This window comes from Delphinapterus leucas, chromosome X (genome assembly GCF_059928025.1).
Source record: "Delphinapterus leucas isolate spDelLeu-1000000601 "Yukka" chromosome X, BTC_Dleu_Yukka2, whole genome shotgun sequence".
Classification (NCBI taxonomy): domain Eukaryota; kingdom Metazoa; phylum Chordata; class Mammalia; order Artiodactyla; family Monodontidae; genus Delphinapterus; species Delphinapterus leucas.
The window spans coordinates 89,993,338-90,018,550 of NC_143150.1; the positions used below are offsets into that span (position 1 = coordinate 89,993,338).

At 49.3% G+C, this 25,213-nt stretch overlaps 2 protein-coding genes and 1 long non-coding RNA gene across 4 annotated transcripts; 1 reads left to right on the forward strand and 2 right to left on the reverse strand.

Moving 5' to 3' along the window:
• Window positions 1-1,616: 1,616 nt before the first annotated feature.
• GATA1 (GATA binding protein 1) lies at window positions 1,617-8,498 on the reverse strand. Of its 2 annotated transcripts, none has more exons than XM_022563824.3 (6): window positions 8,410-8,498; window positions 4,394-4,632; window positions 3,510-3,887; window positions 3,257-3,402; window positions 2,612-2,737; window positions 1,617-2,165 (listed from the first exon to the last, which is right to left on the reverse strand). In XM_022563824.3, the coding sequence occupies exons 2-6, from the start codon at window positions 4,611-4,613 to the stop codon at window positions 1,794-1,796; spliced, it is 1,242 nt and encodes a 413-aa protein (XP_022419532.1). In that variant the 5' UTR covers window positions 4,614-4,632; window positions 8,410-8,498; the 3' UTR covers window positions 1,617-1,793. The 2 variants fall into 2 exon arrangements, with proteins under 2 accessions (XP_022419532.1, XP_022419531.1); XM_022563823.3 differs by lacking the exon at window positions 8,410-8,498 and adding an exon at window positions 5,219-5,268.
• On the forward strand, window positions 5,349-15,511 carry LOC111169527 (uncharacterized). Its single transcript, XR_002643231.3, has 3 exons — window positions 5,349-7,174; window positions 13,398-13,494; window positions 15,177-15,511. It is a non-coding gene; the product is annotated as an uncharacterized LOC111169527 (long non-coding RNA).
• GLOD5 (glyoxalase domain containing 5) lies at window positions 14,148-23,717 on the reverse strand. The gene is given in 5 exon segments (XM_022563827.3): window positions 14,148-14,334; window positions 15,614-15,644; window positions 15,646-15,764; window positions 18,775-18,912; window positions 23,655-23,717. Coding segments are annotated over 5 exon segments (480 nt in total). The 3' UTR covers window positions 14,148-14,205.
• Window positions 23,718-25,213: the final 1,496 nt, after the last annotated feature.

The window sequence follows — 25,213 nt, forward strand, 5'->3', positions numbered from 1 at the left end:
CAGGGTAAGAGGGCTGGGATTCCATGGGGCAGCCAGGCAGGAGGCTTTTACAGGGCCAGGGCGCGCTCCTGTAAGGAGTGTGGACTACTGTGATTCTCGAGTGGGCTAGTGTGGTGACTTGCTGAGGGGTGCTGTTCTGTTGAGGACAGCTGCTCACGCATACTGTGTTCAGGATGTGTGGGCCCACAGTCCCCACCTCTGGGGCTTCAAGGGGGAGAAGCTGTAAAGAGAAGCAGCCCAGTTAAGTGTGAGCAAGGCTCACTTTGGTAGGGGAGGGTCGCCCATCTAAAATCCACTTCTTAAACTCAGCGTGATCAGGGCAAGTTCTGAGCCTCAGTTTTTCATTAGTAAAAGGAGCATGAGTGTGCTTTCCTTAGTCTTTTCTTTTTTTCAGGTATTCATGAACTAAAGCAACTGAAGCCTCTCAGCCATTGCCGACCCACAGTGAGCACTCAGTTAAAGGCGCTGCTTGCTGTTAGGAGCCGTTGGGAAGCCTGAGCCATGGAGCCTGGCTAACCCTGTGCCATCAGCTGTGTGGCCTCGGGTGAGCCACTTAACCTGTCTGGCTTAGGATGTCACCTGACTGGGCGACTTTCTGTGGAAGCGTTTGTTAAATGGAAGTACAGATGCCACTGTGGGGGGAGCAGTTTACCCAGGTGAGTAGGTGCGTTGGGGAGGGAGATGGTACTGTGGGGAGCTCCCCGACCTCCAGGGTCTAAATATCACCCCCAGAGGCTATTTTGTCCTCCTAATCTATCCCTCTCGTTCTCTACCATTTCCCACAGGGCTGCAGGCTGAGCTGGGCTGAAAGAGATAAGAGATGAGTGACAGGAAGGCCCATGGACAACCTCATGGTCCCATACTGGCCTTCTGACCTTCTTGACAGCTACCATTCCTGCCCCACCCCTTCCTCCCTTTCCTGTCCTCAGCATGTCTAATGTCCCTTGGAAGAGGGTCCCTAGCTTACACCGACTGAAACTATACATGTTAACACTTCCATAAATATGTGTACACAGGGCTGCTCCCATTGTCAGCCACTTAGAGACACTGACATGGCCCACACCACACAATACGCTCACACACACACACAGACTTGCACAGAAATACTGTCATCACCAGACCCACAGAGACATCCTGACACGCAGACCCTCACGGTCACACTGTTATGCTTCACACACTGTCACACAGTAGTTCTTGTTCAACTTTCCAAAATGTGTATGGATCCACTTCTGTGCCCAGTGCATATGCTGTCGTGCTGTCTCAGAGGTCACCCCAAGTGGTGCACAACCCCATGTGTTTCCTCAGCACACGCTGTCACGGGCACACCTCCACGTCTGCTCACACAGTCACCCGTGCCTGGCCTCTTGCAGGCATCTGGAGTCACGCACATCGTCTCATACAGCCTCATCCCTACTGCCCACTGCACACCAGCTCTCACCACGATGTGTGGCTGCATGTGCTGTCTCATACAACCTGGACACCGTCACACGCGGTGTCACATATTCTGTTACAATCGTGAAGTGTTGCGTGCCATCTCACATGGTCATACACGGCAGCCACACACTGTCATCAAAGAATCACGGACACTGATACACAACCCCCCACCACTGTTCTTTATTTAGTCCCACACAGACTCACACATTCAGTTTCAGGACTCTGGTGGTTTTATTTTACAAAAGCTTTGAATGTCCACGCCAAGGCTTGTCTGGGGCCCAGAGGGTTGGGTTGGACAGACATCTGGCTACAAGAGGGGAGGGACACCAACCCCTGCCCTGAGGCCATGCTCTGTGCCCTCATGAGCTGAGTGGGGCCACCACAGTGGTGGTGGTGGTGGGAGGCATGGGGCCTGTGGGGAAGGAGCCTGTGGGTGAGCCCAACAGGGGCCCTGGGAAAGGCATGAGGTGGCTAACAGGCCCTGACAGCACCACGGGGCCCAGGCCTTGGTAGAGGTGGGCAGTGCCAGGTGGGCCCAATGTCAAGCCTGAGGCCACCTCCCCACAATTCCCACTACTGCTGCCCCCAGCCACCACCATGAAGCTGCCAGCTGGCCCTTCAGCTGCTCCTGTACCTCCTAGACTCGATCCCCGTTTCTTTTTTCCTTTTCCAGATGCCTTGCGGTTTCGAGTCTGGATACCATCCTTCCGCATGGTCAGTGGTCGGTTCACCTGCCAAGAGGGAGGCCCTGGGTGTTTCCCAACTCCACATCTTGCCTCTATGTCTCCTCCAGGGATGCTCTCTCCACCCCACTTCTTAAGAATAGGGAATTGGTTCAAGGACTAGGGAGTGCGCCCCTGGTGTGGCACAGGTATTGTCCTCAGGACTCCCGAGGTTGTGAGGCCCTGAACTTGGCAAAGCCTTTCAAGCTAATGGGAGCTGCCCCTGGTCTAGGACGGGGGAGTGGAAGTTAGCTGATGGCCAAGGGAGGAGGAGGGAGGAGGGAGCAGGAGGAAGAAAAGAGATGAAGCAGTGGAGGAGAGAGGGGTGGGGAAGGTGGAGGGGGGATGGAGGAAGAGGGAGGAGAATAACAAACGGAGAGGGGAAGGGAGAAGGGAGGAGCAGAAGGAAGGGAAGCGGGAGGAGAGGAGGGAGGCTCCGAGGGGCCCCGGGGCACCTGGTGTAGCTTGTAGTAGAGGCCGCAGGCATTGCACACAGGGTCGCCACTGGCGTTTCTCCGCCACAGTGTGGTGGTGGTTGTCTGGCAGTTGGTGCACTGGGTACCTGCCCGTTTGCTGACAATCTGGGGGAGAGAGAATGTGAGGATGAGCACGCTGGTGGGTGGAGGACTAAAAGAGGTGAGGGTCAGGTTAAGGCAGGGTTTCTGACAGGGCGAGGGCTGGGGGTTCTGTGTGGGTGAGGACAGGACTTCCTGGCCAGGATAGGGGTTTTGGGTATTATATGGGGGAATACACCAGTAGTACCCAACTCTGGCCATCCACTGGAATCACTTGGGGAGTTAGAAACAGTCCTGATGCCCAGACGGCATCCCAGACCAATTAAACCAATACATGTGGGGAGGGCCCCAGGCCCTAGTGGTTTCGAAGTGCCCCAAGGTGATCCCAGTGTGAAGCCGAGGATGAAAACTGCAGTGCAGGGAGAGGATGGGGTTCCTGCTTGCAGACTGTGAGGATAGGTTGAGGACAGGCGGTCCCATACAAAGCTGGCTTCCTTTGTGGATGGGGAAGGGGTGGGGGATGTGGGTTCTTGTAGAATCCCTGCACAGGGTGAGCACAGCGGTGGAGGCAGGCCTGGGTCTTACCAGGCGCTTCTTGGGCCGGATGAGGGGCCTGTTCTGCCCGTTCATCTTGTGATAGAGGCCACAGGCGTTGCACAGGTAATGACCCGTCCTGTCCCGCCGCCACAGTGGGGTGGCCGTTGCTCCGCAGTTCACACACTCTCTGGCCTCTGGTGGGGTGGACAGAGGGGAAGAGGGAGCCAGGCTCAGTCCGGCTTCGCCCTAGACCACCCCCCCCACCAACCTCCACCTCCCAGTCCCTTTTAGAGAACCTCACCACAGGGGGTTAGGGGCAGAGTTCCACGAAGCTTGGGGGAGGAATAGGCTGCTGGATTGAGGGGGCTCCCAGTGGGAGAAAAGAAGGTACTGGAAAAGTCAGGGCCCCCATAGGCACTGCTGGGGACCGGAATTGATGAAGGCAGTGCAGGCCCCAGTGTCAAGAGGTCTGGACTCAGCCGCTCTGTCTTTAATGTCTCCAGGAAACTGCCGCCGCCTTTCCCATCCAGATCTTCTGGGGCCTGGGGAGGGGAGTCCTCGCGGGTGGGGCATGCAGTCGAGGCAGGGTAGAGCCCGGTCTTGCCATAGGCCCAGCCAGCATATGGTGAGCTCCCTGGGATGCCTTCCATACAGTTGAGCAGTGGGTACACCTGAAAGACTATTGGGGGGTATGGAAAAGGAGGAGGAAAGAAGAAGAGCAATCAGTCTAAAGTCATCTTGCTTTCAGGGTCTAATGATGCCCAAGAGCCCCAACATGGTGGCCAAGTTTCCAGCCTTTCTACAGGTGACCAGAATAGCTACTGGCCATTGGGTGACTCCTGGGTCCTGAGCCCCACTGGTCACTCTGGCAACTGAAATAACCTCCAGCCATTTCCAAGTGGGCTTTGAGGATGACTTGTCGGGATTTGGAGCCCATAGATCAGTTGGCAACTCGGGCCACCACCTACTTCCAACATTGCTTCCCAGTATGGCTATCCCAAGATGGCAGGCTGGGGAGCATTGGCATTCCCAGGTCTGGACTTAACTAGGGGTCAGCACAGCCACGTAAAGGCTTCCGGCCATTTTCAGGATGACTTCTTAGTAGGATTCTGCCTTAGCTAAGGGTCTCCATGGCAACCCCAATAACACAGAGCCAGTGCCAAGACAGCTACCCAAAGAAGTTACCTGGGGAGTGTCTGTAGGCCTCAGCATCCCTGTAGTAGGCCAGTGCAGCAGCTGCAGCCGTGGCGGTGCTGGGGGCGGTGGAGGAGGCTGCTGTATCCAAGCCCTCAGGCCCAGAGGGGAAGAAGACCCCCGATTCTGGTGGTGAGGACACCAAGGCAGGGTCCATAAACTGGGGCAGGGGCTCGGAGGTCCCCAGGGCCCCAAGGCCAGGGAACTCCATGGGGCCTCTGGGGTTTGACCTGTGAGAACAGGAGGGGTCCTCAGACACAGAAGCCCTCCTCTCCCCTCTCCACCCCTTCTTCCCTCCTTTCTCCCTCTTCCCACTCCATCCCCTCAATCCTCTTATCCCCCCTTTCCATCTCCCTAGTACCCTCCTCTTGCCCCCTCTCCCCCTCCTCTTCCTCTCTCCCCTCCCTCATCTCTCCCTTATCTTCCACTCCATCCTCTCACTCCCCATCCTGCTTCTTTCCCCTTCTTCCTCATTTATCTTTCCTCTCCTCCTCTCCCTCTTCCGTACCCTCCTCTTCCTCCTCTTCCCTTTCTTCTCCTTGCCCTCCTCCCTCCCCCGTCTCTTCCTCCTCCCTCCTCTCAGTTGCCCTTCTTTCTCCTCCTCTTCCCCTTCTTCCTTCTCTTTCTACTCCTGCCTCCCTCCCTCTTCTCTCTTCTTCCCTTCTTCCTCTCCCCCTCCTCCTCTTCTCCCTGGTCCCCCTTCTCTCCCTCCATCTCTTCCTCCTCCACCTCCCCTTTGCTCAGCCACCTCCCCCCTTCCCCTTTCTATATCTGCTCCACTCCTCTCTCCTTCTCCTCCTCCTCCCTTTCCCTCACCTCCCGTCTTTTGTCTTCATCCTTCTCCTCTCCCTCCCCTTCTGCTCATCTCTTTCTCCCTCTCCTCATTTTCTCCTCTCCTCCTCCTCCTCCTCCTCCTCCTCCTCCTCCTCCGCTTCCTCTTCTCCCTCTGCCCCCACACTTTCTCCCCTCCGCCTCTAAAAGAATCGAGGTGGGGTGGGCTGGGGTGTGGAGCCAGAGTCCCTTGAACTCCTTGGTCACCCCCCTGGACCTTGGGGTTCACCCTCCTGTGCTCCCCAACTTCATCCCTATCTGTTGCATCTTGCCTTCTGACTTTCTCAGAAACCCCATGGTTTCCGGCTTGACTCTCCCCTCCCCCACCTCCGTTGGGTCTGCAGACGGAGGGCCCCTCAGTTCCTCCCTGCTCCATGGGGGGGTCAGTACCCCCACTGCTTATCTCTGCCATCCCCGCCCAACTTTTGAAATCACCCCAAGGCCACTGGCTTCCTCTGAGGAGGGGGACAGGTGGGAGGTGTTCCCTCTACCCATACCCTGTCCCCTGGGGAGGTCTGCCATAGTTCTGCTTTCAAGTTCCTTCAGTCCCCACCATCCTCAGGCCTCAGTTTCCCTATCTGCCGGATAGGAGGTGGTGACAGGGCTCGAGCTAAGACTTAGGAGAAGGCAGCTTGGTCTCTCTGCCCGTTTGCCTCTGTCCTTCCCTGTGTGTATCTCTGTCTCCCTGTGTCTCTTTTTTCCTGACCCTGTTTCTTCTCAAGTCTGGCTCTCTGTATTTCCCTCCCATTTTTCTATGCTACCATGATACATCTTGCTCTCTCTTTCTGTGCTTTTATAAATGTTTAATGTTTTTCCTCCTCCCTTTCTCTGTCCTCCCATGTCTCTGTCTGCTTGTCTCTCTCCTTCTTTATCTCTTTTTATCTCTTTGTTTCTCTATCTCTTTCTTTGCTCTCTGTATCTTTTTCTGTTTCTCTTTTTCCCTCTCCATTCATCTCTCTGAGTGTCTGTACATCTCTCCCACTCTGTTTCTTTCTGCTTGTTTGTCTCTTCCTTAGTCTCTCTCTCTGGGTCCTCTGGCCTTATTTCCATGTCTATCTGACTACTCACGTACCCATGAACACACCCTCCTGCACACAGCCCCAGATGAAGAGGCAAGAAACCTACCCCTGCCCCTGACTTGCCCAGTGAATCTGAAGGCCTTGGTCTCCCTGTCTGTAGGGTGGAGTGACAAATATAGAGAAGACCATCTTCCCCCGCTTATGTGACCCATTGTATAGACAGGCTAAGAGTTGGGCCCGGGGTTAGGGGTTGTGCTGGGCTAGAGATGGATCTGTCAGTGTGCCCACCACCAACCTCCTCTAGGGTCCAGGGCACCTGCTGTCTCTCCCTAGGGAGAGTGTCTTGCCTCCTCATCTCCTCATCCATCTCTTTCCTCTCTGTCTCGCCATGATTCTATCTGTATCTCTCTCTAAGTTCCTGTCTCGCTCTCCTTTTCTGTTCCTGGGTCTCCCCCTCTTTCTTGTCTCTCTGTCTCTCTTACTCTTTCTTTGAGTCTCTGTTTTTCTTGTTTCTCTTCATGTCTCTGTCTTTTGCTTCTTTTCTCTCTCTCCATCTCTCTTTGTTCTTTCCTCCCTTCTCTCTGTCTCTGTTTGTCTCTTGCTCTTTTTGTCTCTATCACCACTCTTCCTTTATACCCTCATTCTCACCTCACCACCACCCCCAATCTCCCTCCAGCCCCACTGCCCCCCGTCCCTGCACCTTGTACCTTGGTGGGTCCAGGACTGCCCACCCCTCCCATGGCAGGGGCCCAGCCCCGCCACCCCCAGTTATCACTCTCCAGACAGAGATAAAGTTTATCTCGAGGCTGGGGGATATGAAAGCTCCTTATCAGCTGCCCCACTAGAGTAAGTGCTGCCCCAACGGGCAGCAGGCAGCAGGCCGGCACCCTCAACTCTCCTTCCGCCCAGCCCCTCACCCCAGGTAACGTCCCTATCCCAGCCCTCAAGGGAGGGTCCCTCGGGACTGAAGGGAGCAGAGCTGGGATATGGGGGCAGATAACTCTTGGGATAGTTTGAGGTGGAGTTTGAGGATTAGGTATGGGGGTGAGGAGTCAGAGGTTTGGAGAACAGCTGTGGAGTTTGGGGTAAGCAGATATGGGTTTGAGGAGCAGAGAAGGGTCTGCTTGAAAGGTCCCATTTGGGGATCAGAAATAAGTTGGGAAAGCAGAGACAGGGTTGGGGATCAGAGCCAAAGTTTGAGAGGGAGAAAGTTGAGAAGCTGGAGGTGTAGTTTAGGGGTCTGGGTGGATTCCAAGAGTCGTGGAAAAGTCTGAGGGTCCAAGTCTGAGGGGAGCGGAGGTGGAATTTGGACAGGCAGGCAGAAATGTGTCTGATGATTAGAGATGGCTTATGGGAGCACAGGAGGGGTTTGAGAACAGAGGTAAAATTGGAGTACAGAAAGAGTTGGGGCCAGAGAGGACACCTGGGGGGGACACAAAAATATTTGGGGGCTAAGATGGGGTTTAGGGAAGGCAGACATGAGGATTCATGTGACAGAACAGATTTTGGGGGGGTAGACTTGGTGTTTGGAGTGACAAAGGGTTGGGGCAGAGATGGTTTTAGGGGATCAGAGAGAAGTCACAGGGAACAAATATGGGGTTTGAGAGGTGGAGATGGGGGTAAGAGTGTGGAGCTAGGGTTTGGCAGGCCAGAGACAGGTTTGGGGGGTCAGAGAGAGGATTGGGGGCAGAGACAAGGATGTTGTGGAGTAGACAAGGGCTTGGGGAGCAGAAATAGGTATGGGGGGACAAGAGTGAGCCTTTGTGGAGAATTCAGAGACAGAGGCAAGTTTGGGCGAGTGAAAGTCAGATTTGGGGCAGAGGTAGGATTTGGCAGGATGAAAGCATGTTTCAGGGGGCAGAGGTGGGGTATGGTGGGCAGAGTTAAGGGATCGGGGGAGCATAGATATCTTGGAAGGAGTGGATGGGAGGCAGGGCAGAGAGAGGTGGGGTTTGGGGAGTAGATTTGGGGTAGAGATGGGGATTGGAAAGACAGAGGTGGTCTGGAGGAGCTGTCAGGGGATTCAGGGGTGGTAGACACTTTGGGGACCAGTGGTGGGTTGGGGAGCCTAGAGCAAGCTGGGGGAATAGCCTTGAAGTAAGGGGCAGCAGGCCCAGGCTTTGCCTTGCTGGGGGCTCTTGAAGGGCTGAGACTGACCTGGGCTGGTTGGTGCGGAGGGTTCAGCTGCTTTGGGGATGTGGCGAGCTCAGTGTGATCCCAGGGGGTGTCCTGGCTGGCCTTGGCCTTTGAGGCTCCCTTCCTCCTTCCCTCCCTCCCTCCCCTCTCCCTCCTCCCTCCTCCCCAGGGAGTGGCTGGTGCCCCAGTGGGTGGGGCGGGCCAGGGGAGGGGGCGGGCCCCCCTCCTGGTGGGGCACCTCTTGGGCAGTGGGGGCCTTCCTCCACCCCACCTGCCCACCTCATGGATTCTTGGACCCTGTTTGACTTGGGCTTCTGTGGATTTCAGTGTCCAGCCAAACAAAATGGGCTGAAGCCAAGATAAAATGAAAGTAGCAGATGTGGTTTCATGACCTCTCTGGGCTTTTCAGTGAGTGTTTGTAAAGCCCCTACTGTGTGCTTAGCCAAGTGTGGGCTGGGCCCTTATGTATGTGTCTTCCTGGCCAAAGGGAGAGGAGGTATGTGACTGTACCCATTTTGCAGGTGACAAGAATGAGGCTCAAAGAGGTTTGGTGGGAATTTGAATCAAGATGTCCGTGGGACATCTTCAGGACCCAGGCCCACCCTGGGGACCATGCCAGGACTGGCGGGAGGCAGAGGCACATTCACTCAGCGCCCCACTTGGGGCTTACGCCAGCTCCGGCCTGCCCTGGGGCAGCAGATAAGTCTTATCAGATGGAGGCCAGTGTGGCTGTTGGCTCCGCGGTGGTAACAGGCTGTCTTGGGATGGGGGGCGGGGCTCGGTGGGGGACACCCAGGGACAGCGGCCTCAACTTCTTGCCCGCCATGCGGCGTTGGAGGCGGGAAACAGGTGGGACTTGGGGCTGGTTCCTCTGTGGGCCCTTGAGTAGGATAGGGTGGGGGAAGGGAAGGAGGATTGAAGGGATAGAGAAGGGAGAGAGGCAGAGAGACAGAGAGATGGGAATGGGGAGATGCAGATAAACAGAGAGAAAGAGACCTAGAGCTGGGAGGAGACAGAGGGCACAGAAAGGAATGAGAGACAGAGGGGTGAGAGATGCACAGAGAGAGCCGGAGACAGTTACGGACAGATAGAAAGAGGGGCAAAGAGAGCAGGAGGCAGGTAGAGATGGACAGAAGGGGAAAGATAAAGCCTGAAAGTGACAGAGGCCAAGGATACAGGTGGAGAAACTGAGAAGGGAGAAAAAGATGATGTAGAGAGGGGGACAGAGACAGAGATTCAGAAACAGAGAGTCTGAGAGGAAGTCCATGAGACCCCAGGTAGCAGCCTGGGGTATGCCCTGGGCAGGTGGTGCCAGGGTGGGGTGGGAGGGGGTGTGGATTGATGTGGACCCATGTGGCCTGTGGCTCTGCCCTCAACTTGCTGAGAGGGACCTCCAGAGAGTCACTGGGCCCCTGCGCCTCAGTCCCCACCTTGTTGCCCTGTCCTACCTCCCCCAAATAGTAACAACGGTGACAAGGACCAGTGTCTCATTGCTGACACAGACCTGTGCCTGGCCTGTTCTGGGCACTTTCCCCATGTAAAATCATTGAACACACATGTATGCAGTAGGTGTCCAACTTGGGTCCCTGTAGTGGGTAAGACTAACCAGTCAATGGCCCTGGGACTCCATGGGACAGGGAGCTCCCCTGACCACCCATTCTGTAGATGAGGAGACTGAGACCCACCAAGGGTGGAGGGCAAGGATGGAGCCCTGGGTCAGTAGGGTCTGCTCAGTCACTGGCCCACCCCAGAGGGAGTTTACCATCCTCATCTTACCTCTCTGGGCCTCAGTGTCCTCATATGCAAAATGGGAGATTTGAGGAGGAAAGAGAGCAAGGCCATTTATTGAGCTCCTGCTCCGTGCCCCACTCTGTGCCAAGCCCTCGTCAGTAAGAACAAGGACAAAGACTCCTCTGACTCAAGTGGTGATGGTTTCAGGACATCCACTCTGGAGCCAGTCCACCCTCATTTATAGGCTGCCCTTATCACCGACTGGCGTGTGGCCTTGGGTGAGTTACTGTCCCCTCTGGACCTCAGTTCCTCATCTGAAGGGATGGGGTAATAATAGCAGCTACTCCATAGGGTGATTAGGGTGACTAAATGAGATTTAATCCATTAAGTGATTTTAACTCATTTGATTCTGAAATCTCAATAAATATTAAGTATTCTTATTTATTCATTGAGTACCTACTGTATACGAAGGATAGTATTTGGCCCTTTTTTATCAGCACTACTACTAATTCTAGTACTAATGCTAATAATATGCTGACACCAATACCAGTACTAATTCTAATTACTACTATTCTAATATTGATATGAGCACTAATGCTAGTTTTCATAGTGACAGTAATAATAATACTAACTGTAATCTAACACAAGTACTTTATGAATATTAATACTAATTCTAGAACTAATATTCATTTTAATTCTATCAACAACGCTAATGGTAATAATAATAATAATTCTGATACTAATACTTTTCCTAGCATTAATATAATAACAACAGCAGCATTATTTTGCCCTGCCACCCCAGGCACTGTGCTAAATGTTCTTCATGCATAATTTTATCCTATTCTCACCAGGTCCTTGTGGTATAAGTGCATATAATTGCCCCCATCTTCTAGACTGGGAGTAGGTGCAGAGAAATGATGTTCGTCTAAGGCCCTGGGTTCTTGTCTCAGCTCTGACTGATTTGCTGCATGATTCCTGGGGAGGCCACCCTCTGAGCCTTAGTTTCTTTGCCTGGAAAATGGGTATAATCATAGAATCCACCTCAAATGTTGTTGAAAGGCCACTCAACACAGGGCCTGCCTGCACGCCATAAATGGTGAGCTCTGTAGTGGTAACTCTCCTCATTGTTACTATTACTAGAAATAGCGGTTGCAATGTTGGGATGAGGTAGGGAAAGCTGCCCCCCCTTGGGAAGGGCAGGCTGGAGGCATGTCTCAGACAAGGGTTTGGCTGCTGGACCTACAGTCCATTTCTTCATAACTGGAGCAGAGAAAGGGCTCAGGAAGGGAAGTAAAGGGTGGGGAGTGGGGGCCTCAGGGCTCTGCCTCCATCAAGGGCCAAAACCCTGTGGCTCTGAGGCCAGGCCTCACCCCATTCCCTCCCCCATCCCTGTGGAGGGGGCATAGGCCCAGAAGCCTGTGGCGGCAGTTCAGCCAGCAGGGAGGCAGCTGGGAGTGGGCAGATAAGGGAATCGGCAGGGCCAGGCCAGGCTTTGGGGGAGACCGACGAGGGTGGGGGCAGGGGTGGGGGTGGGTGTTTGGGCCAAGCATCCTTTCCATCAGGCCTCCATTTGAGACTCAGCCCCAACGGCCTTTCTTCCCCTCTTTTCCCGGAAGCCTTCCCTGACTTGTTCCCTCCCTCCTGGCATCTTCTGGGGCTCCAGAGCTTGGTCCAAGCCCATGGCATTTGGATTATTCTTGTCTAAATCCTACTTGGTTATGGTGTATAATCCTTTTATATGTTACTGAATTCTATTTACTAGTATTTTGTTGAAGATTTTTGTATCTATATTCAAAAGAGATACTGGCCTATAGTTGTCTTTTCTAATTATGTCTTTGGTTTTGGTATGAAGTAATGATGGCCTCATAAGTTCATTCCCTTTTATTGCCAAGTAATAGTCCATGGAATCGATATACTATAGTTTGGTTAACCATTCATCTGCTGATGGACATCTGGGTTGTTTTCAGTCTTTTTCTTATTACAGCAAACCTGTAACTTACAAACTCATATGTCTTTCTCTGTGCACACACACGTGGAAGAGTTTTTTCCTGGGGCAGGGGATACCAGTCTGTCCATCCATCCACCTACCCAACCATCTATCCATCCACCCATCCACCTACCCATTCATTTATCCACCCATTTGCTGCCCTTCCTTCCTTCTTTCCTCCCTTCCATTCTTTCCTTCCTTCCTTCCATAAATCATCTATCTCTAGGCATATAACATCTGGGTCCAAGACAAGCTGTTTTGTAAAAATAGGCAGGAAACCTGCTACAGCCTTTGGCAAAGCCTTTCGTGTGCTGAAACTCACATCCTTAACCATCCTCTATTCCCAACATTTTGGGGGCTCCCTGGGAGTTTACTCATAGGGCATGGCTGAACTACCACCTGGAGACTGTTTAGAGACCAGAGTCCACAGGACTAGGGGCTCCCTCACCTCCAGGAGATCCTCATATGTACTCCTTCATCCATCTCTTATTTGCTCAGGGACTGTACTCTCTCCCCTTTCCTCTTTTCCGGCCTCATTTGCTGTTTCCTCCTCTTGTTTCAGAACTCTAAATGTCCCTGGGCCTCTTCTCTAGTTGACATTTTCTCTCTTGGTGAACTCATCCAGTCTCCGTCTTCAGAGTATCTCCAGAATCTAACCATTTTTTTTTTTTATCACCTCCCCTGCCAGCACCAGCATCGCTCACCTGGACCACTGCAGTGGCCTCCTCCTCAGGGTCCCCCAGCTTCCACCCTCAACCCTGCAGTCTATTTTCCTCACAGCAGCCAGAGGAAGCCTGTTAAATCCTAAGTCAGATCATGGCCCTCCTCTGCTCAAGACCCTCCTGCGGCTCCCCTGTCATTCAGAGTAAAAGCCAGAGTCCTCTCCATGGCCCGTGAGGCCCCACGTGATCTGTGCCTCCACTTCTCCCACCTCACCTCCTGCAGCTCCCCCTCACTCACTCTGCTCCGCTGCACGGCCTCCCTGTTCCTCACACATACTAGCCATGGCCCCTTCATGCCTCAGGGCCTTTGTACTGGCTGTACTCTCTGCCTGGTATGCTCTTCCTCCAGCTATTGGCGCGGCTCCCTCCCTCATCTCTTCAGGTCTGTGCTCAAATGTCTCCTTAGTGAGGTTTCCCCTGACCATCCCATTACACATTGGAAACTGCCCCAGTGATTTTTATCTGTGTCACCACTTTTCCATATTTTCTTTTTCTCCAAAGCACTTATCCTCTAACACCCTTGATATTTTCCTTACTTAATATTATTTCTTTTCTGTCTCTCCCACTAGAATGGCAGCTCCACAAACATAGATGTGCTTATCTCTTCTGTTCAACACTGTGTCTCCAATGCCTGGAACAGGGCCAAGCATGCAGTAGGTGCTCAATGTATGTTTATTGGTTGGTTGACTGAGTAAATGGTGGGGGAAGGGGACAGAAACAGAGGAAATTTGTTCTTGTCCCATCTGTCTACTCTGTCAGGAGCTGAGCCTCAGTTGAGATGAGTCTGAATGTACCAGATCCAAAGGTAGAAAGTGCCACATTCCCCAGGGATGAGACCAGCTAAGGCGCTCCAGGACGAGGTAGTATCATCTGGGCTGTGAAGGCCCCATGGGAATCACAGAGATCTTGGGGTTCAGTCAAGCCAATGTGGTGGAGGAAACAGCAGGCAGCACTTGGAAGGAGTGAGGTGAATCAAAAAGGGTGAAAAAGGATGGGCTCACTGACAAGGAGAAATCTGTCAGGGGCCTTAAATCCGAAGGCGATGGCCCTAAATTTGGTCCTCAGCGATGTCATACCCTGGTCACTGACCCCCAAACAGCTCAGAGACCTCACGTCCTAGACAAACACCCATACATAAAGCTGAAACAGTAATTAATGAAGAGCTCATATTAATTGAAAGTTATTAATTTATTGGGGCAGCTTGGATGGAGGACACTCAGACATGTTGGTCCCAAACCTGCCTCAGATCTTCCAGCAGGATGTGTGAAGTGCCTAAGTCCTCAGTTCTTAGAGGTTTCTGGGCCTGGGCGAGGGTTTGCAGGAAGGAAGGGAAAGGGCGACATAGCAGGGGACAAGATGGCAGAGAGCTAGCCTCCATCACAAGGAGATGTAGTTGGACACCTCAGTGAGGTTTCTGTCAGGGTCTTGGAAGTAGATGGACATACTTTTGCCCCCTTTTTCCCCCATTCTGGGGACTGGACCCTCCTCAATGGGGACATCACAAGCCTGAAATGGGAGGAGAGAACAAAAGTCATTCATCACAGTCCATGTGTGGGACCAAAATTTCATTCTTTACAGTGGCCTAGAAGACCCCTGTATCTTTCTCACTTCATCTCCTACCATTCTCCCCTCCCTCACCCTGCTCCAGCTACTTACTAGCTTTATGACCTCAAGAAGAGTACCTAACTGCTCTGTACCTCAGTTTCCTCATCTGTCAAATGGGGATGATAATGTACCTAGTGTTATCTAGTAAGTGGCAGAGTCAGAATTCAAACCCAGGCAAGTCTGGGCCAAAGTCCATACCCTCAATCCCGATGCTTTACCCACTTTCCTTCCAAACCAGACTTTTTCACTGATATTTTCCAAAGCAGTCCAGGTCAATTTGCATGAAGTGTATTTAATACCTCAATCTGTGTTCCCCAAAAGGAGAACAAATGACCCCTTCAAATGAAATCATTTTAAGTATTACAAGGACACTAAATTAAATAACAGTGAGTCAGAAATTATTCCCTCTTCAATCCTCTTTCAGTCCTCTGATTATACAAAGAAGAAAGTCTCTGGTGGATGCGAAGTCCTTAACTACTTGCCAAATCTAAATTTGTCAGGCCCAGAGAGTGGGGCAATGGAAGTGGCTATAATCTAATGGCATTGTGATGCTTTTATAGCTGTTTGTTTTTACAGTTACCTCCCCTTTATGCCAAGATATAATGGGTTTTCATTTACTTGGTTGAACATTTTCTTTTTACATAAATGTATTTATATAAATAGAGTTTAGGTATAATTTTTTTCACAAGGGTGATGTAAAGTTTTCTTTTAAAATACATTTGTGGGCTTCCCTGGTGTCGCAGTGGCTGAGAATCCGCCTGCCAATGCAGGGGACATGGGTTCGATCTCTGGTCTGGGAAGATCCTCCTAAGCCTGTGCTCCACAACTACTGAGCCTGTGCTCTAGAGTCCGCGAGCCACAACTACTGAGCCCGCTTGCTGCAACTACTGAAGCCTGCATGCCTAGAGCTCGTGCTCCGCAACAAGAGAAGCCACCACAATGAGAAGCCCGCGCGCTGCAACGAAGACCCAACACAGCCAAAAATAAATAAAATAAGTTTATTAAAAAAAATACATTTGCTTACAGGGAAAAATGATGTCAATAAAAATAGTGAATAAACAATTGTGCATAGATCTTATCTGGATGTGATGAAACCTGTTATGTCTGAAGTTTGAGTCATGCTTCTGTTTTCACTGCATCTGCAGCAGCTTTCTCAAAAGAGGATGGAAGTCTGACTCACTGCGAGGTGCTGGACCATTTCCTTCAAAGGCTGTGATCAAGCATATATCCAGGGAGCCAGGGACTGGGTGAGCGGCTTTGGGTTCAAATTCCTTTCCCGCCTCATGGAGGTTAAATTTCTGGTCTCCCAAACACAATGCTTTCCGGCCTCCCTATTTGGGGGAGAAAACAACCTGGAACTAAACCTCCAAGATGAGTGTGAGGCAAAGCCCCCTACCTACCCCAACAAGGTTAAAAAATAAAAAGTAGAACAAGGTTTTTGATGAAAAACAGCAGCCCGTTGTCCCACGCTTGTCTCATTCCCTAGAGGCAAACTGCTTTCAACGTGTGTATATGTTTCTTCTGGAAATTATTTCCATACCTCCAAATAATATGTTTATACTACCCATGGCAGAGACTGCAATCTGTCTACTTAATATACATTTCTCCCCTTTTCTTTTAAACACAACCCAAGTTTCAGTGGGGTTTATTGTACACCCAGCTTTAAAAACCTGCATTTCCCAGCATTCCTTGCTGGGTGACCATGTAAGACGAGACGATGAGATGTCCGCAGAGGCTGTGAGCAGTGCATCTGGGAACCTCCCCACCCCACTAAGCTGATGCTTTTTGCCCACTCACTTCCTCCTTCCAGCCACTGCCCGAGCCCTTCCTGCCTACCTCTGGACTGATTGTTGAATGAGAGAAAAAGAAAACTCTATTTTATTTAACCCGCTGGTAGTTAAATTTTCTCCCACATGCCTCCAAACAATCCCTAACTGATGTGCCACTATGTCTTGATTTAGCAACTTCAGACATTTTCTATCCTTTCCCTGTTAAGATAAATGAGAATTTAGCTCATCCACATTACTACCCCTCCCAACGAAATTCTGTCATCGGTTTTAGCTCCTCTTTTGGTTCCTTTACAATTTTAAAATAACCCACTTTCGTCTTTATGTTTTGATGGACGAACATAGTATCTCATTGGCCCGACTATCCTCTTCATCCTGCCTCCCTCTCCTGTGCCTCTCAACTTCTGCCATTTTTAAAAAAATCATTTTATGTCCCTTTCATCTCACCATGATGGATACTACATCCATTCTATCAGAAAATGACTTTATTTCACTTGAATGATAGTTCGGCTGAGTATAGAATTTGAGGTTATTTTCCTGCAGCCTTTTATTTTTTATTTAAAAAATTTTAATATTTTACTTTTTTAAATAAATGTATTTTATTTATTTATTTTGGGTCTTCATTGCTGTGTTGGGGCTTTCTCTAGTTGTGGTGAGTGGGGTCTACTCTTCTACGCAGTGCGCAGGCTCTAGGCACGCGCAGTAGTTGCAGCACGCAGGCTTCAGTAGTTGCAGCACTCGGGCTCAGTAGTTGTGGCTCACGGGCTCTAGAGCGCAAGCTCAGTAGTTGTGGTGCACGGGCTTAGTTGCTCCGCGGCACGTGGGATCTTCCTGGACCAGGGATCGAACCCATGTTGCCTTCATTGGCAGATGGATTCTTAACCACTGCGCCACCAGGGAAGTCCCTATTTTTTTTATTTTTTTAAAAAATATTTATTTATTTGGCTGTGCCAGGTCTTAGCTGCAGCGTGCAGGATCTTTTTTTTCAGTTGTGGCATGCAGGCTCTTAGTTGCGGCATGCATGTGAGGTCTAGTTCCCTGACCAGGGATCAAACCCAGGCCCTCTGCATTGGGAGTGCAGAGTCTTAACTGCTGGACCACCAGGGAAGTCCCCTCACAGCCTTTTAAATATGTGGCTTCGTTGTCTTCCTGAATCTGGTATTGCTGATAAGAAGTCTGATGTTAATCTGTTTTTCATTCTTTTTATAGATGATGCACCCACCTCCACTACTGCAGCTCTTAGGACTTTTCTTGATCCTAGATGTACTGAAATTTCACTCAAGTGTGTCCAAATAACGGGGGTTGAGGCTTCATATGCCTCACTATCATTGTTGGGCCACGCAAGACCCTTCTCTAGTTTTATTTGTATGTTTAATCTTTTTATCTCCATTCTTCATTCCTGTCCCCACCCTGGGCAATGATTTTAATGTGTTTGATGTTCATCCTTTGGTTTTTCATAAGTTATTGTAAAAAGTGTATTTTTTTATGTGTGTATGTTATAAATGGTACCATGCTATAGACCTGATTTGGCTTCTTCATTTTTCATTCAGCATGATCTTTTAAGAGCTGTCTGTCTTGCTATGTATATATCCAGTCTGATATTGCATAATTCTATTTTTATGCATAGCATTCTGTGTTAGTTTTACATTTTTTACCCTGTTTGCCATTCCATGGGCCCCTTCAGTTTAAGACACATTCAGTGTCTGTGCATCTCCCACTTTTGAAGTTCCAAATTCTCAAGGATTGTAGTCAATCTCTGGAAACCTCCTTTTTACCTTGAAGCTCTTTTTCTTGAGACCTTTCCTTCTGATCCAGACTGGACTGATTGTTTTCTAGGTATCTTTCTGGATCTTCCTCTTGGGATCCACGGTGTCCTGACTTTTATGTCTTTCTTTTTCCTGGATTAAGCACTCATTTTGATATAGCATATTCTCAAGTAATTTTCAAAGCAAGTAGACAAAGTTTCTGCATCTTTTTATGTCTAAGAATGTTTCATTCTATACTCACCTTGATTAATAGCTTGGTCACAGAATTCTAGGTTGAAATGTTTTCCCTCAGAATCTTGAAGTTGTTCTTCAATTGTCTTCTGGTCTCTGACTCTTGGGAAATCTGAAATCTGCATATTTCCTTTTCCTTTGTAGTTGAACTACTTTTCTTTTTAACCTCTCTGAAAGCTTCTAGGAGATTTGTTTTTATTTTGATGTTCTGTAATTTCATAGGAACATATCTAGGTGTCAGTGTGCCAGATACTCAGTTAACCCTTTCCATATAAAGACTGGAAAGTTTTCTTGATTATTCTATGGTAATTTCTTCCCTTCCTTTTTTCTCCATTCTCTCTCTGGAAGTCTTACTATTCAGAGTTTGGAATCTCCTCCATTGATCCTTTAAATTTTTCTCACAGATTCTCGTGTGTGTGTGTGTGTGTGTGCACGCGCACGCGTGTGTGTGCGCACGCGTGTGTGTGTGTGTGCGCTTTGGAGTTTTAAGTTACTTTTTAAAATAGTATAATCAAGTTTTACCCCACCTGCAATTTGGCATTTGGAGAAGTGATTACCTTGAAAGTCATGACCTCCATGCCCAGGATCTTAGAATAAAACATAGAGGTGTCTTTGATGCTCTTTACTGTCATCACAATGTGGTCAAGTTTATGGATAAGACACAGGGAAGGGGTCTGACTGTTGTCCCTCCATGACTAAAAAAAGAGAGAAAAGAGAAGAGACCACACTGCCACTAGTCACACCCATGTTTCCTGTGTTTCCTTCTCCCCACCTCCTCTCACCTCCTCGGTGACTATACTTCCTTCTGCCCCCGTTTCAAGGGGAAAGTCCTGGGAGGAATCTTCAGTACTTATTGCTCATGTGTAGATTCATAAGAGTCCATGTGTCTGCCATGACCACTATCCACTGTTTTCTTGCTCTTTTCCTCCTTCCAGAGGGATAGAGGTGAAGATAGGGGAGTGGAGACCAAAACCAAACTCTCCCTTGTTTTCCCTGAGCTGGAATTGATCTCTTTTGTAAGAAATGATAAGACACCGAGGAGGCCCAACCCCATGAGTACAAGCCCTTTATTGGCCAATTTAACCCAGTCCCCTCCTTTCTCACTCTACAGTTACGATAACAGAGGACAGGACAAGAAGGGAGCATCTCAGATGCAATAAATGTTTCTGGGCATGTGTGCCTACAGATCAACTTTGACACCCAGTGGGAGGGCACACCGCCCCACCCCTCACTTCCTGCCTTCAGCACACCTCCCATCAGATCTTTCTCTTGATTCGCATTCTTTAGTAATTTGTATATTTACATTTCATCTGCTACAGGATTATAAGATGCCTGTGCACTATAAGTTGCAGAGTATAGTGGTCAAAATAACAGATTCTGGAGCCAGACTGACATTTTACTCTCTGTGCCTTGGTTTCCCCTTCTAGAAAGTGGGCATGATTTTATATGTGTTTTATAGGACTGCTGTGAACAATTTTAAAAAAACGAGTTGGGGGGAATTCCCTGGTGGTCCAGTGGTTAGGATTCAGCGCTCTCACTGCCAGGGACCCAGGTTCGATCCCTGGTCGGGGAACTAAGATCCCACAGGCTGGTGGGTGTGTGTGTGTGTGAGGGGAGTGACCAAAAAAAGGGGGGGGCTTAGGACAATGCCTGACATAGGAAGTGCTGTAAGGGTTAACAATGATGATGATGATGTCATGGTCATCTTGTTAAAATTCCAGACTCTCTACCATGACCCCCAATCTCTACGGCCTCATCCATTGCTCTTGAACTCCAAGCCACATTGTCCTTTTGCCTGTTCCTCATAAAGGCCATCCTTGTACCTTTAGCCCTCAGGCCCTTATTTTTTATTTATTTATTTATTTTATTTATTTATTTTTGGCTGCGTTGGGTCTTCGTTGCTGTGCGCGGGCTTTCTCTAGTTGCGGTGAGCGGGGGCTACTCTTCGTCGCGGTGCGCGGCCTTCTCATTGTGGTGGCTTCTCTTGTTGCAGAGCACAGGCTCTAGGCACGCGGGCTTCAGTAGTTGTGGCACGCGGGCTCTAGAGCGCAGGCTCAGTAGTTGTGGTGCACGGGCTTAGTTGCTCCGCGGCATGTGGGATCTTCCCGGACCAGGCCTCGAACCCATGTCCCCTGCATTGGCAAGCGGATTCTTAACCAGTGCGCCACCAGGGAAGTCCCAGGCCCTTATTTTATTTTTATTTTTATTTTTTTGCGGTACGCGGGCCTCTCACTGTTGTGGCCTCTCCTGTTGCGGAGTACAGGCTCCGGACGCGCAGGCTCAGCGGCCATGGCTCATGGGCCCAGCCGCTCCGCGGCATGTGGGATCTTCCCGGACCGGGACACGAACCCATGTCCCCTGCATCGGCAGGCGGACTCTCAACCACTGCGCCACGAGGGAAGCCCCCAGGCCCTTATTTTTAAATTAATTTTTATTGGAGTATAGTTGCTTTACAATGTTGTGTTAGTTCCTGCTGTACAGCAAAGTTAATCAGCTATATGTACACATATATCCCTTCTTTTTTGGATTTCCTTCCCATTTAGGTCACCACAGAGCACTGAATAGAGTTCCCTGTGCTATACAGTAGGTTCCCATTAGTTATCTATTTTATACATCGTAGTGTATATATGTCAATCCCAATCTCCCAGTTCATTCCACCCTCCCTTTCCCCCTTGGTATCCATACGCTTGTTCTCTACATCTGTGTCTCTATTTCTGCTTTGCAGGTAAGTTCATCTGTACCATTTTCCTAGACCCCACATATAAACAATATTATATGATATTTGTTTTTCTCTTTGTGACTTACTTCACTCTGTATAACAGTCTCTAGGTCCATCCATGTCTCTGCAAATGGCACAATTTCGTTCCATTTTATGGCTGAGTAATATTCCATTGTATACCTGTACCACACTTCTTTATCCATTCATCTGTTGATGGACATTTAGGTTGCTTCCGTGTCCTGGCTGTTGTAAATAGTGCTGCAATGAACATTGGGGTGCATGTATCTTTTTGAATTATGGTTTTCTCCAGGAATATGTCCAAGAGTGGGATTGCTAGGTCATATGGTAGGTCTATTTTTAGTTTTTTAAGGAACCTTCATACTTTTCTCCATAGTAGCTGTACCAATTTACATTCCCACCAACAGTGTGGGAGGGTTCCCTTTTCTCCACATCCTCTCCGTCATTTATTGTTTGTGGATTTTTGGATGATGGCCATTCTGACCAGTGTGGGCCTCAAAGCCTTTTGCGCATGCTAATATCTGTCTCCCTGATTAGAATATCAGCTTCGTAAGAGCAGAGATTTCTGTTTTGTTCCCCACTGAATCCCAAACAACTAGCAGATGTTCAATAATATTTGTTCAGTTAATGAATATCTACTACAATAATTAGGCCCAGTGCCTGGCACAAATCTGACTTCTATTCTATTCTTTCTATTCTATTCTATTCCATTCCACCATGCTATACCATTCCACCCTATGCTATTTTATCCTGTTCTATTCTACTGTGTTCAATTCCATTTCAAACCATTACATTTTAAACAATTGATTTCACTTGAGCCCCAGCTTTAAAAAAGTACTGTGCTTTTCTATTTTCATGAGTGAAGGAGGCATTAGCAAAATTCCTGAGTTCGTCCTCATGGATATAGAGGATCCATATGAACACAGAAGCAGTAGAATGAGAAAATGACTGATGTTTGGGCTTCATTGAAAATAAAGTCATATGTTTAAAAAAGTCTTATTAACCTTTTAATGTCTGTAGGATTCATAATAGCACTCCCTTTTCAGTCCTGATATTGGTAGTCTATACTTTTTCTCTTAATTTATTAAGAGGAAAAAACAGAAATCACTAATAGGTTATTAATCTGTTCAAGGAACCAATTTTTGACTTTATTGATTTTCTCTGTTGTGTGTTTGTTTTCCAATTTACCAGTTTCTGCTCTTATCTTTATAATTTCCTTCCTTCCACTTTCTCAGGTTCAATTTGCTGTTACTTTTCCAGACTCCTGATATGAAATCTTAGGTACTTGATTTTCAACTTTTCTGATCTATAGGCATTTAGAGCTACAGATTTCCCCTAAGCACTGCTAGCCACATCCCCCAACTTTGATCAGTTTTTGGAAATCAGCTCAACCTACTCCTCCCATTATTCAATGCCCTGCTAGCTCACATTCACTCCCCAGATTCTGCTTTGCAGATGCAGAGCTCCATCCTTGCAAGTTCAAGGGTAAGCAAAGCTGGCTCTCTTAAGGAACTGGAAGAAGGCCCATGTGGCTTAGAATCCAAGAGTGAGACAGGAGGAGAAGGGGAAGGCAGGGCCAGATCATGCAAGGTTTTCAAGGCGAGGTTAGGGAGGCTGGTTTTGAAAAAGATGACTGAAGAAAAATGCACAGCCTAAAAGTTGCGAGTTATGCTTTATCTCAGGACCTTACTGAGGACTGAGGACTGTAGCCCAGGAGACAGCCTCGCAGATAGCTCTCAGGAACTGCCCCAAAGAGGTAAGGGAGGAGCCTGGATATATAAGAGTTTTTGCTGAAAAAAACCCCCAAAACAACCATGTAGTCAAACACCAAAAGATTACTGCTAATCACAAAAAGCAGACATTCCAAGTTAATGATTTTAGTGCTTTATGTATGAGAAGATGCAAGAGTCTGGGCTCATCGAAATCATTTCTCAGATATGCATGTTAACTATCTAGGGCCAGTATCCTGTTTTTCTCTGTCCTAAATTCCTCCAGGGCGCACCGCTGCCATACAGTGGCTGATGGCTTGAGGGCAGGCAACATTCATTGTTTACTGGAATGGCAGGCAGCTTTCCCTTTCCACGGCAAGACATAGTAATCACTTAAGCTTACAGTGTGCCAAACCTTGTTCTAAGCACTACACAAAATATAATCCACTTTATTCCTCACAACAACCGTATATGTATATACGTATATTATATATGTAAATATATATAAACTAGAGTATCCAAAATATGATTCTCTCCCTCCTGCCTCCTCCACAGGGAAGGCTTCTATCTTTCAACAAAGTCCTCTTCAAAGTCTCCTTCAGGGTGCCAGGGACCCCTGGAATTCTTCTAGCAAACCTCAAGGTCAGCGCTGTTTCCTGGCCCCTCCCCGCCTCACCCCACCCCATCCAGATGGCCCTGGCTGAACTGGCTCCCCGGAACCGCCCCGAGGGAGCCAGGAGCCGAGTGAAGCAGCAGCCCACTCCTGGCAGACGTGCTGATGGCAGACTGTGTGTTAGAACAGGGACTTTCCGTGTCCCTCTGCTGCCCTCTGCTTGTCTTTGAAAGAGGAAGGAAGAGAGGACGGGAAAATGGATGAAAGCACACCGGGATAGCCTGCATGAAAGGGAAGCAGGTTACCAGGCCCGGCTGGGAACGCCCAGCCTTGGTGCCAATACCAGTGCCCCAGACCCCCATGGGCCACGCTGTTCACCTGCTTCTCCGAAATCCTGCTCCACATCCTGGCTGGCAGCCTGGAGGGCAGATGGCGCAGCATGGTAGGCTTCCTTGCCCCCGGCCTCTGGACAACCCTCTGGCTCAGTGCCTGGAGATCAAGGGGCAGGAATGGGAGGGCCACGGACTGGGGACTGCTGGTGGTGACCGAGGTAGATGGGGCAAGTATAAGGACTCTGACATAAAACTCAGCGCCTCGAAAGTAAAAGCTTAAGGTGTGTCTTAGCCAGCTCAGGCCACCATAATGTAGCACTATAGACAGGGTGGCCAAAACAACAGAAATTTATTTTCTTACCATTCTGGAGGCCAGAAGTCCAAGATCAGAGTGCCAGCATGGTTGGGTTCTAGTGACATCTCTCTTCCTGGCTTGCAGATGGCCACCTTCTTGCCATGTCCTCACATGGCAGAGAAAAAGAAGAAACTTTCTGGTGTCTTCTTATAAGAGCACTAATGCCATCACCAGGACTTCATTCTCATGACCTTATCTAACCCTAATTACCTCCCAAAGGCCCCTAGTATCGCCACATTGGGGGTTAGGTCTTCAAGGCGTGGATTTGGGGGGCAGGGCGCAAACATTCAATCCATAATAAGGGATTACTTTGTAATAACATAGAAAAACCACCCATCCCAAAGTTTTGTGGGGGACCTTTATTCTAGGGTGTGAGGCCTCTGATCTATTTAGATTGTGTCTGCAGAATGTGAGATCTTTGATCTGTTTGGGAGTCTGTGTCCAGGGTATGAAGTTAGGAACAGTCCAAGTTAGAGTATAACCACTCTGACTTATAATCGGTCTGTTTCCAAGCCAAGACTGTGAAGCTATTAAGTGTTCTCTGTCCCAGGTTGCAATGTTTCTGAATCCTTTTGGGGTGTGAGCCCTGGAGTCCTCCCCGTCCCCACCCCTCTCTCAACCCCACCCTCACCCTTCACTGCTAAGAGGGAACATTCATCAGCCCCATTGCTGTTCGCCTCACCTTGAGCTGAGCGCCCTCTCTTTTGAGGATGACCTGTCCAGCCCCTGGGGCATGTGAGTTTCAGATTCTTGTACCTAGACACACCCCAGATACTCACTCAGACAGACACACAAATGCTCTGTGCTATGCATATTGTTTTTTGCATAAGATGTTCCTTTATGAAGAGTTACACAAATAACATGTGAATAGAGGTTTGTATAAAAGGTGCCAACAACACATCAAGTATATGGACTACACAGGTGATCCCCACTCTACTCTCCAAAAATGACCACTGCTGTCAGTTTCTGGTGTTTCCTTCCAAACACAGGCCCGCACACATGCACACACACACAGACACACACACGCGCATGCAGTGTCACCATAACCATCTCCCACCCACTACTTTTCCTTGTCAACAGCATGTCCTGTGGAAGGCACCTCCACCCCAGAGGCACACACAGGTCCCACTCATTCTGCGGCACATCGGGCGGGGCTCTGTGGTACATCGTAAACCCCCACCATTCATTTCGCTCTGCAACAGTCATTGGCTAGAAATGGACATTTACAAGGTTCTCCCAGTTGTTTGCTC

Coding starts and splice junctions, on each gene's coding strand:
- GATA1 (XM_022563823.3), bottom strand. CDS start 5,238: ATGAAGACAAAAGACGGGAG. Junction 3,403..3,509: donor TCTGCCCCTAACCCCCTGTG/GTGAGGTTCTCT, acceptor CCACCCCACCAG/AGGCCAGAGAGTGTGTGAAC. Junction 2,166..2,611: donor TCTACTACAAGCTACACCAG/GTGCCCCGGGGC, acceptor CCCTCTTGGCAG/GTGAACCGACCACTGACCAT.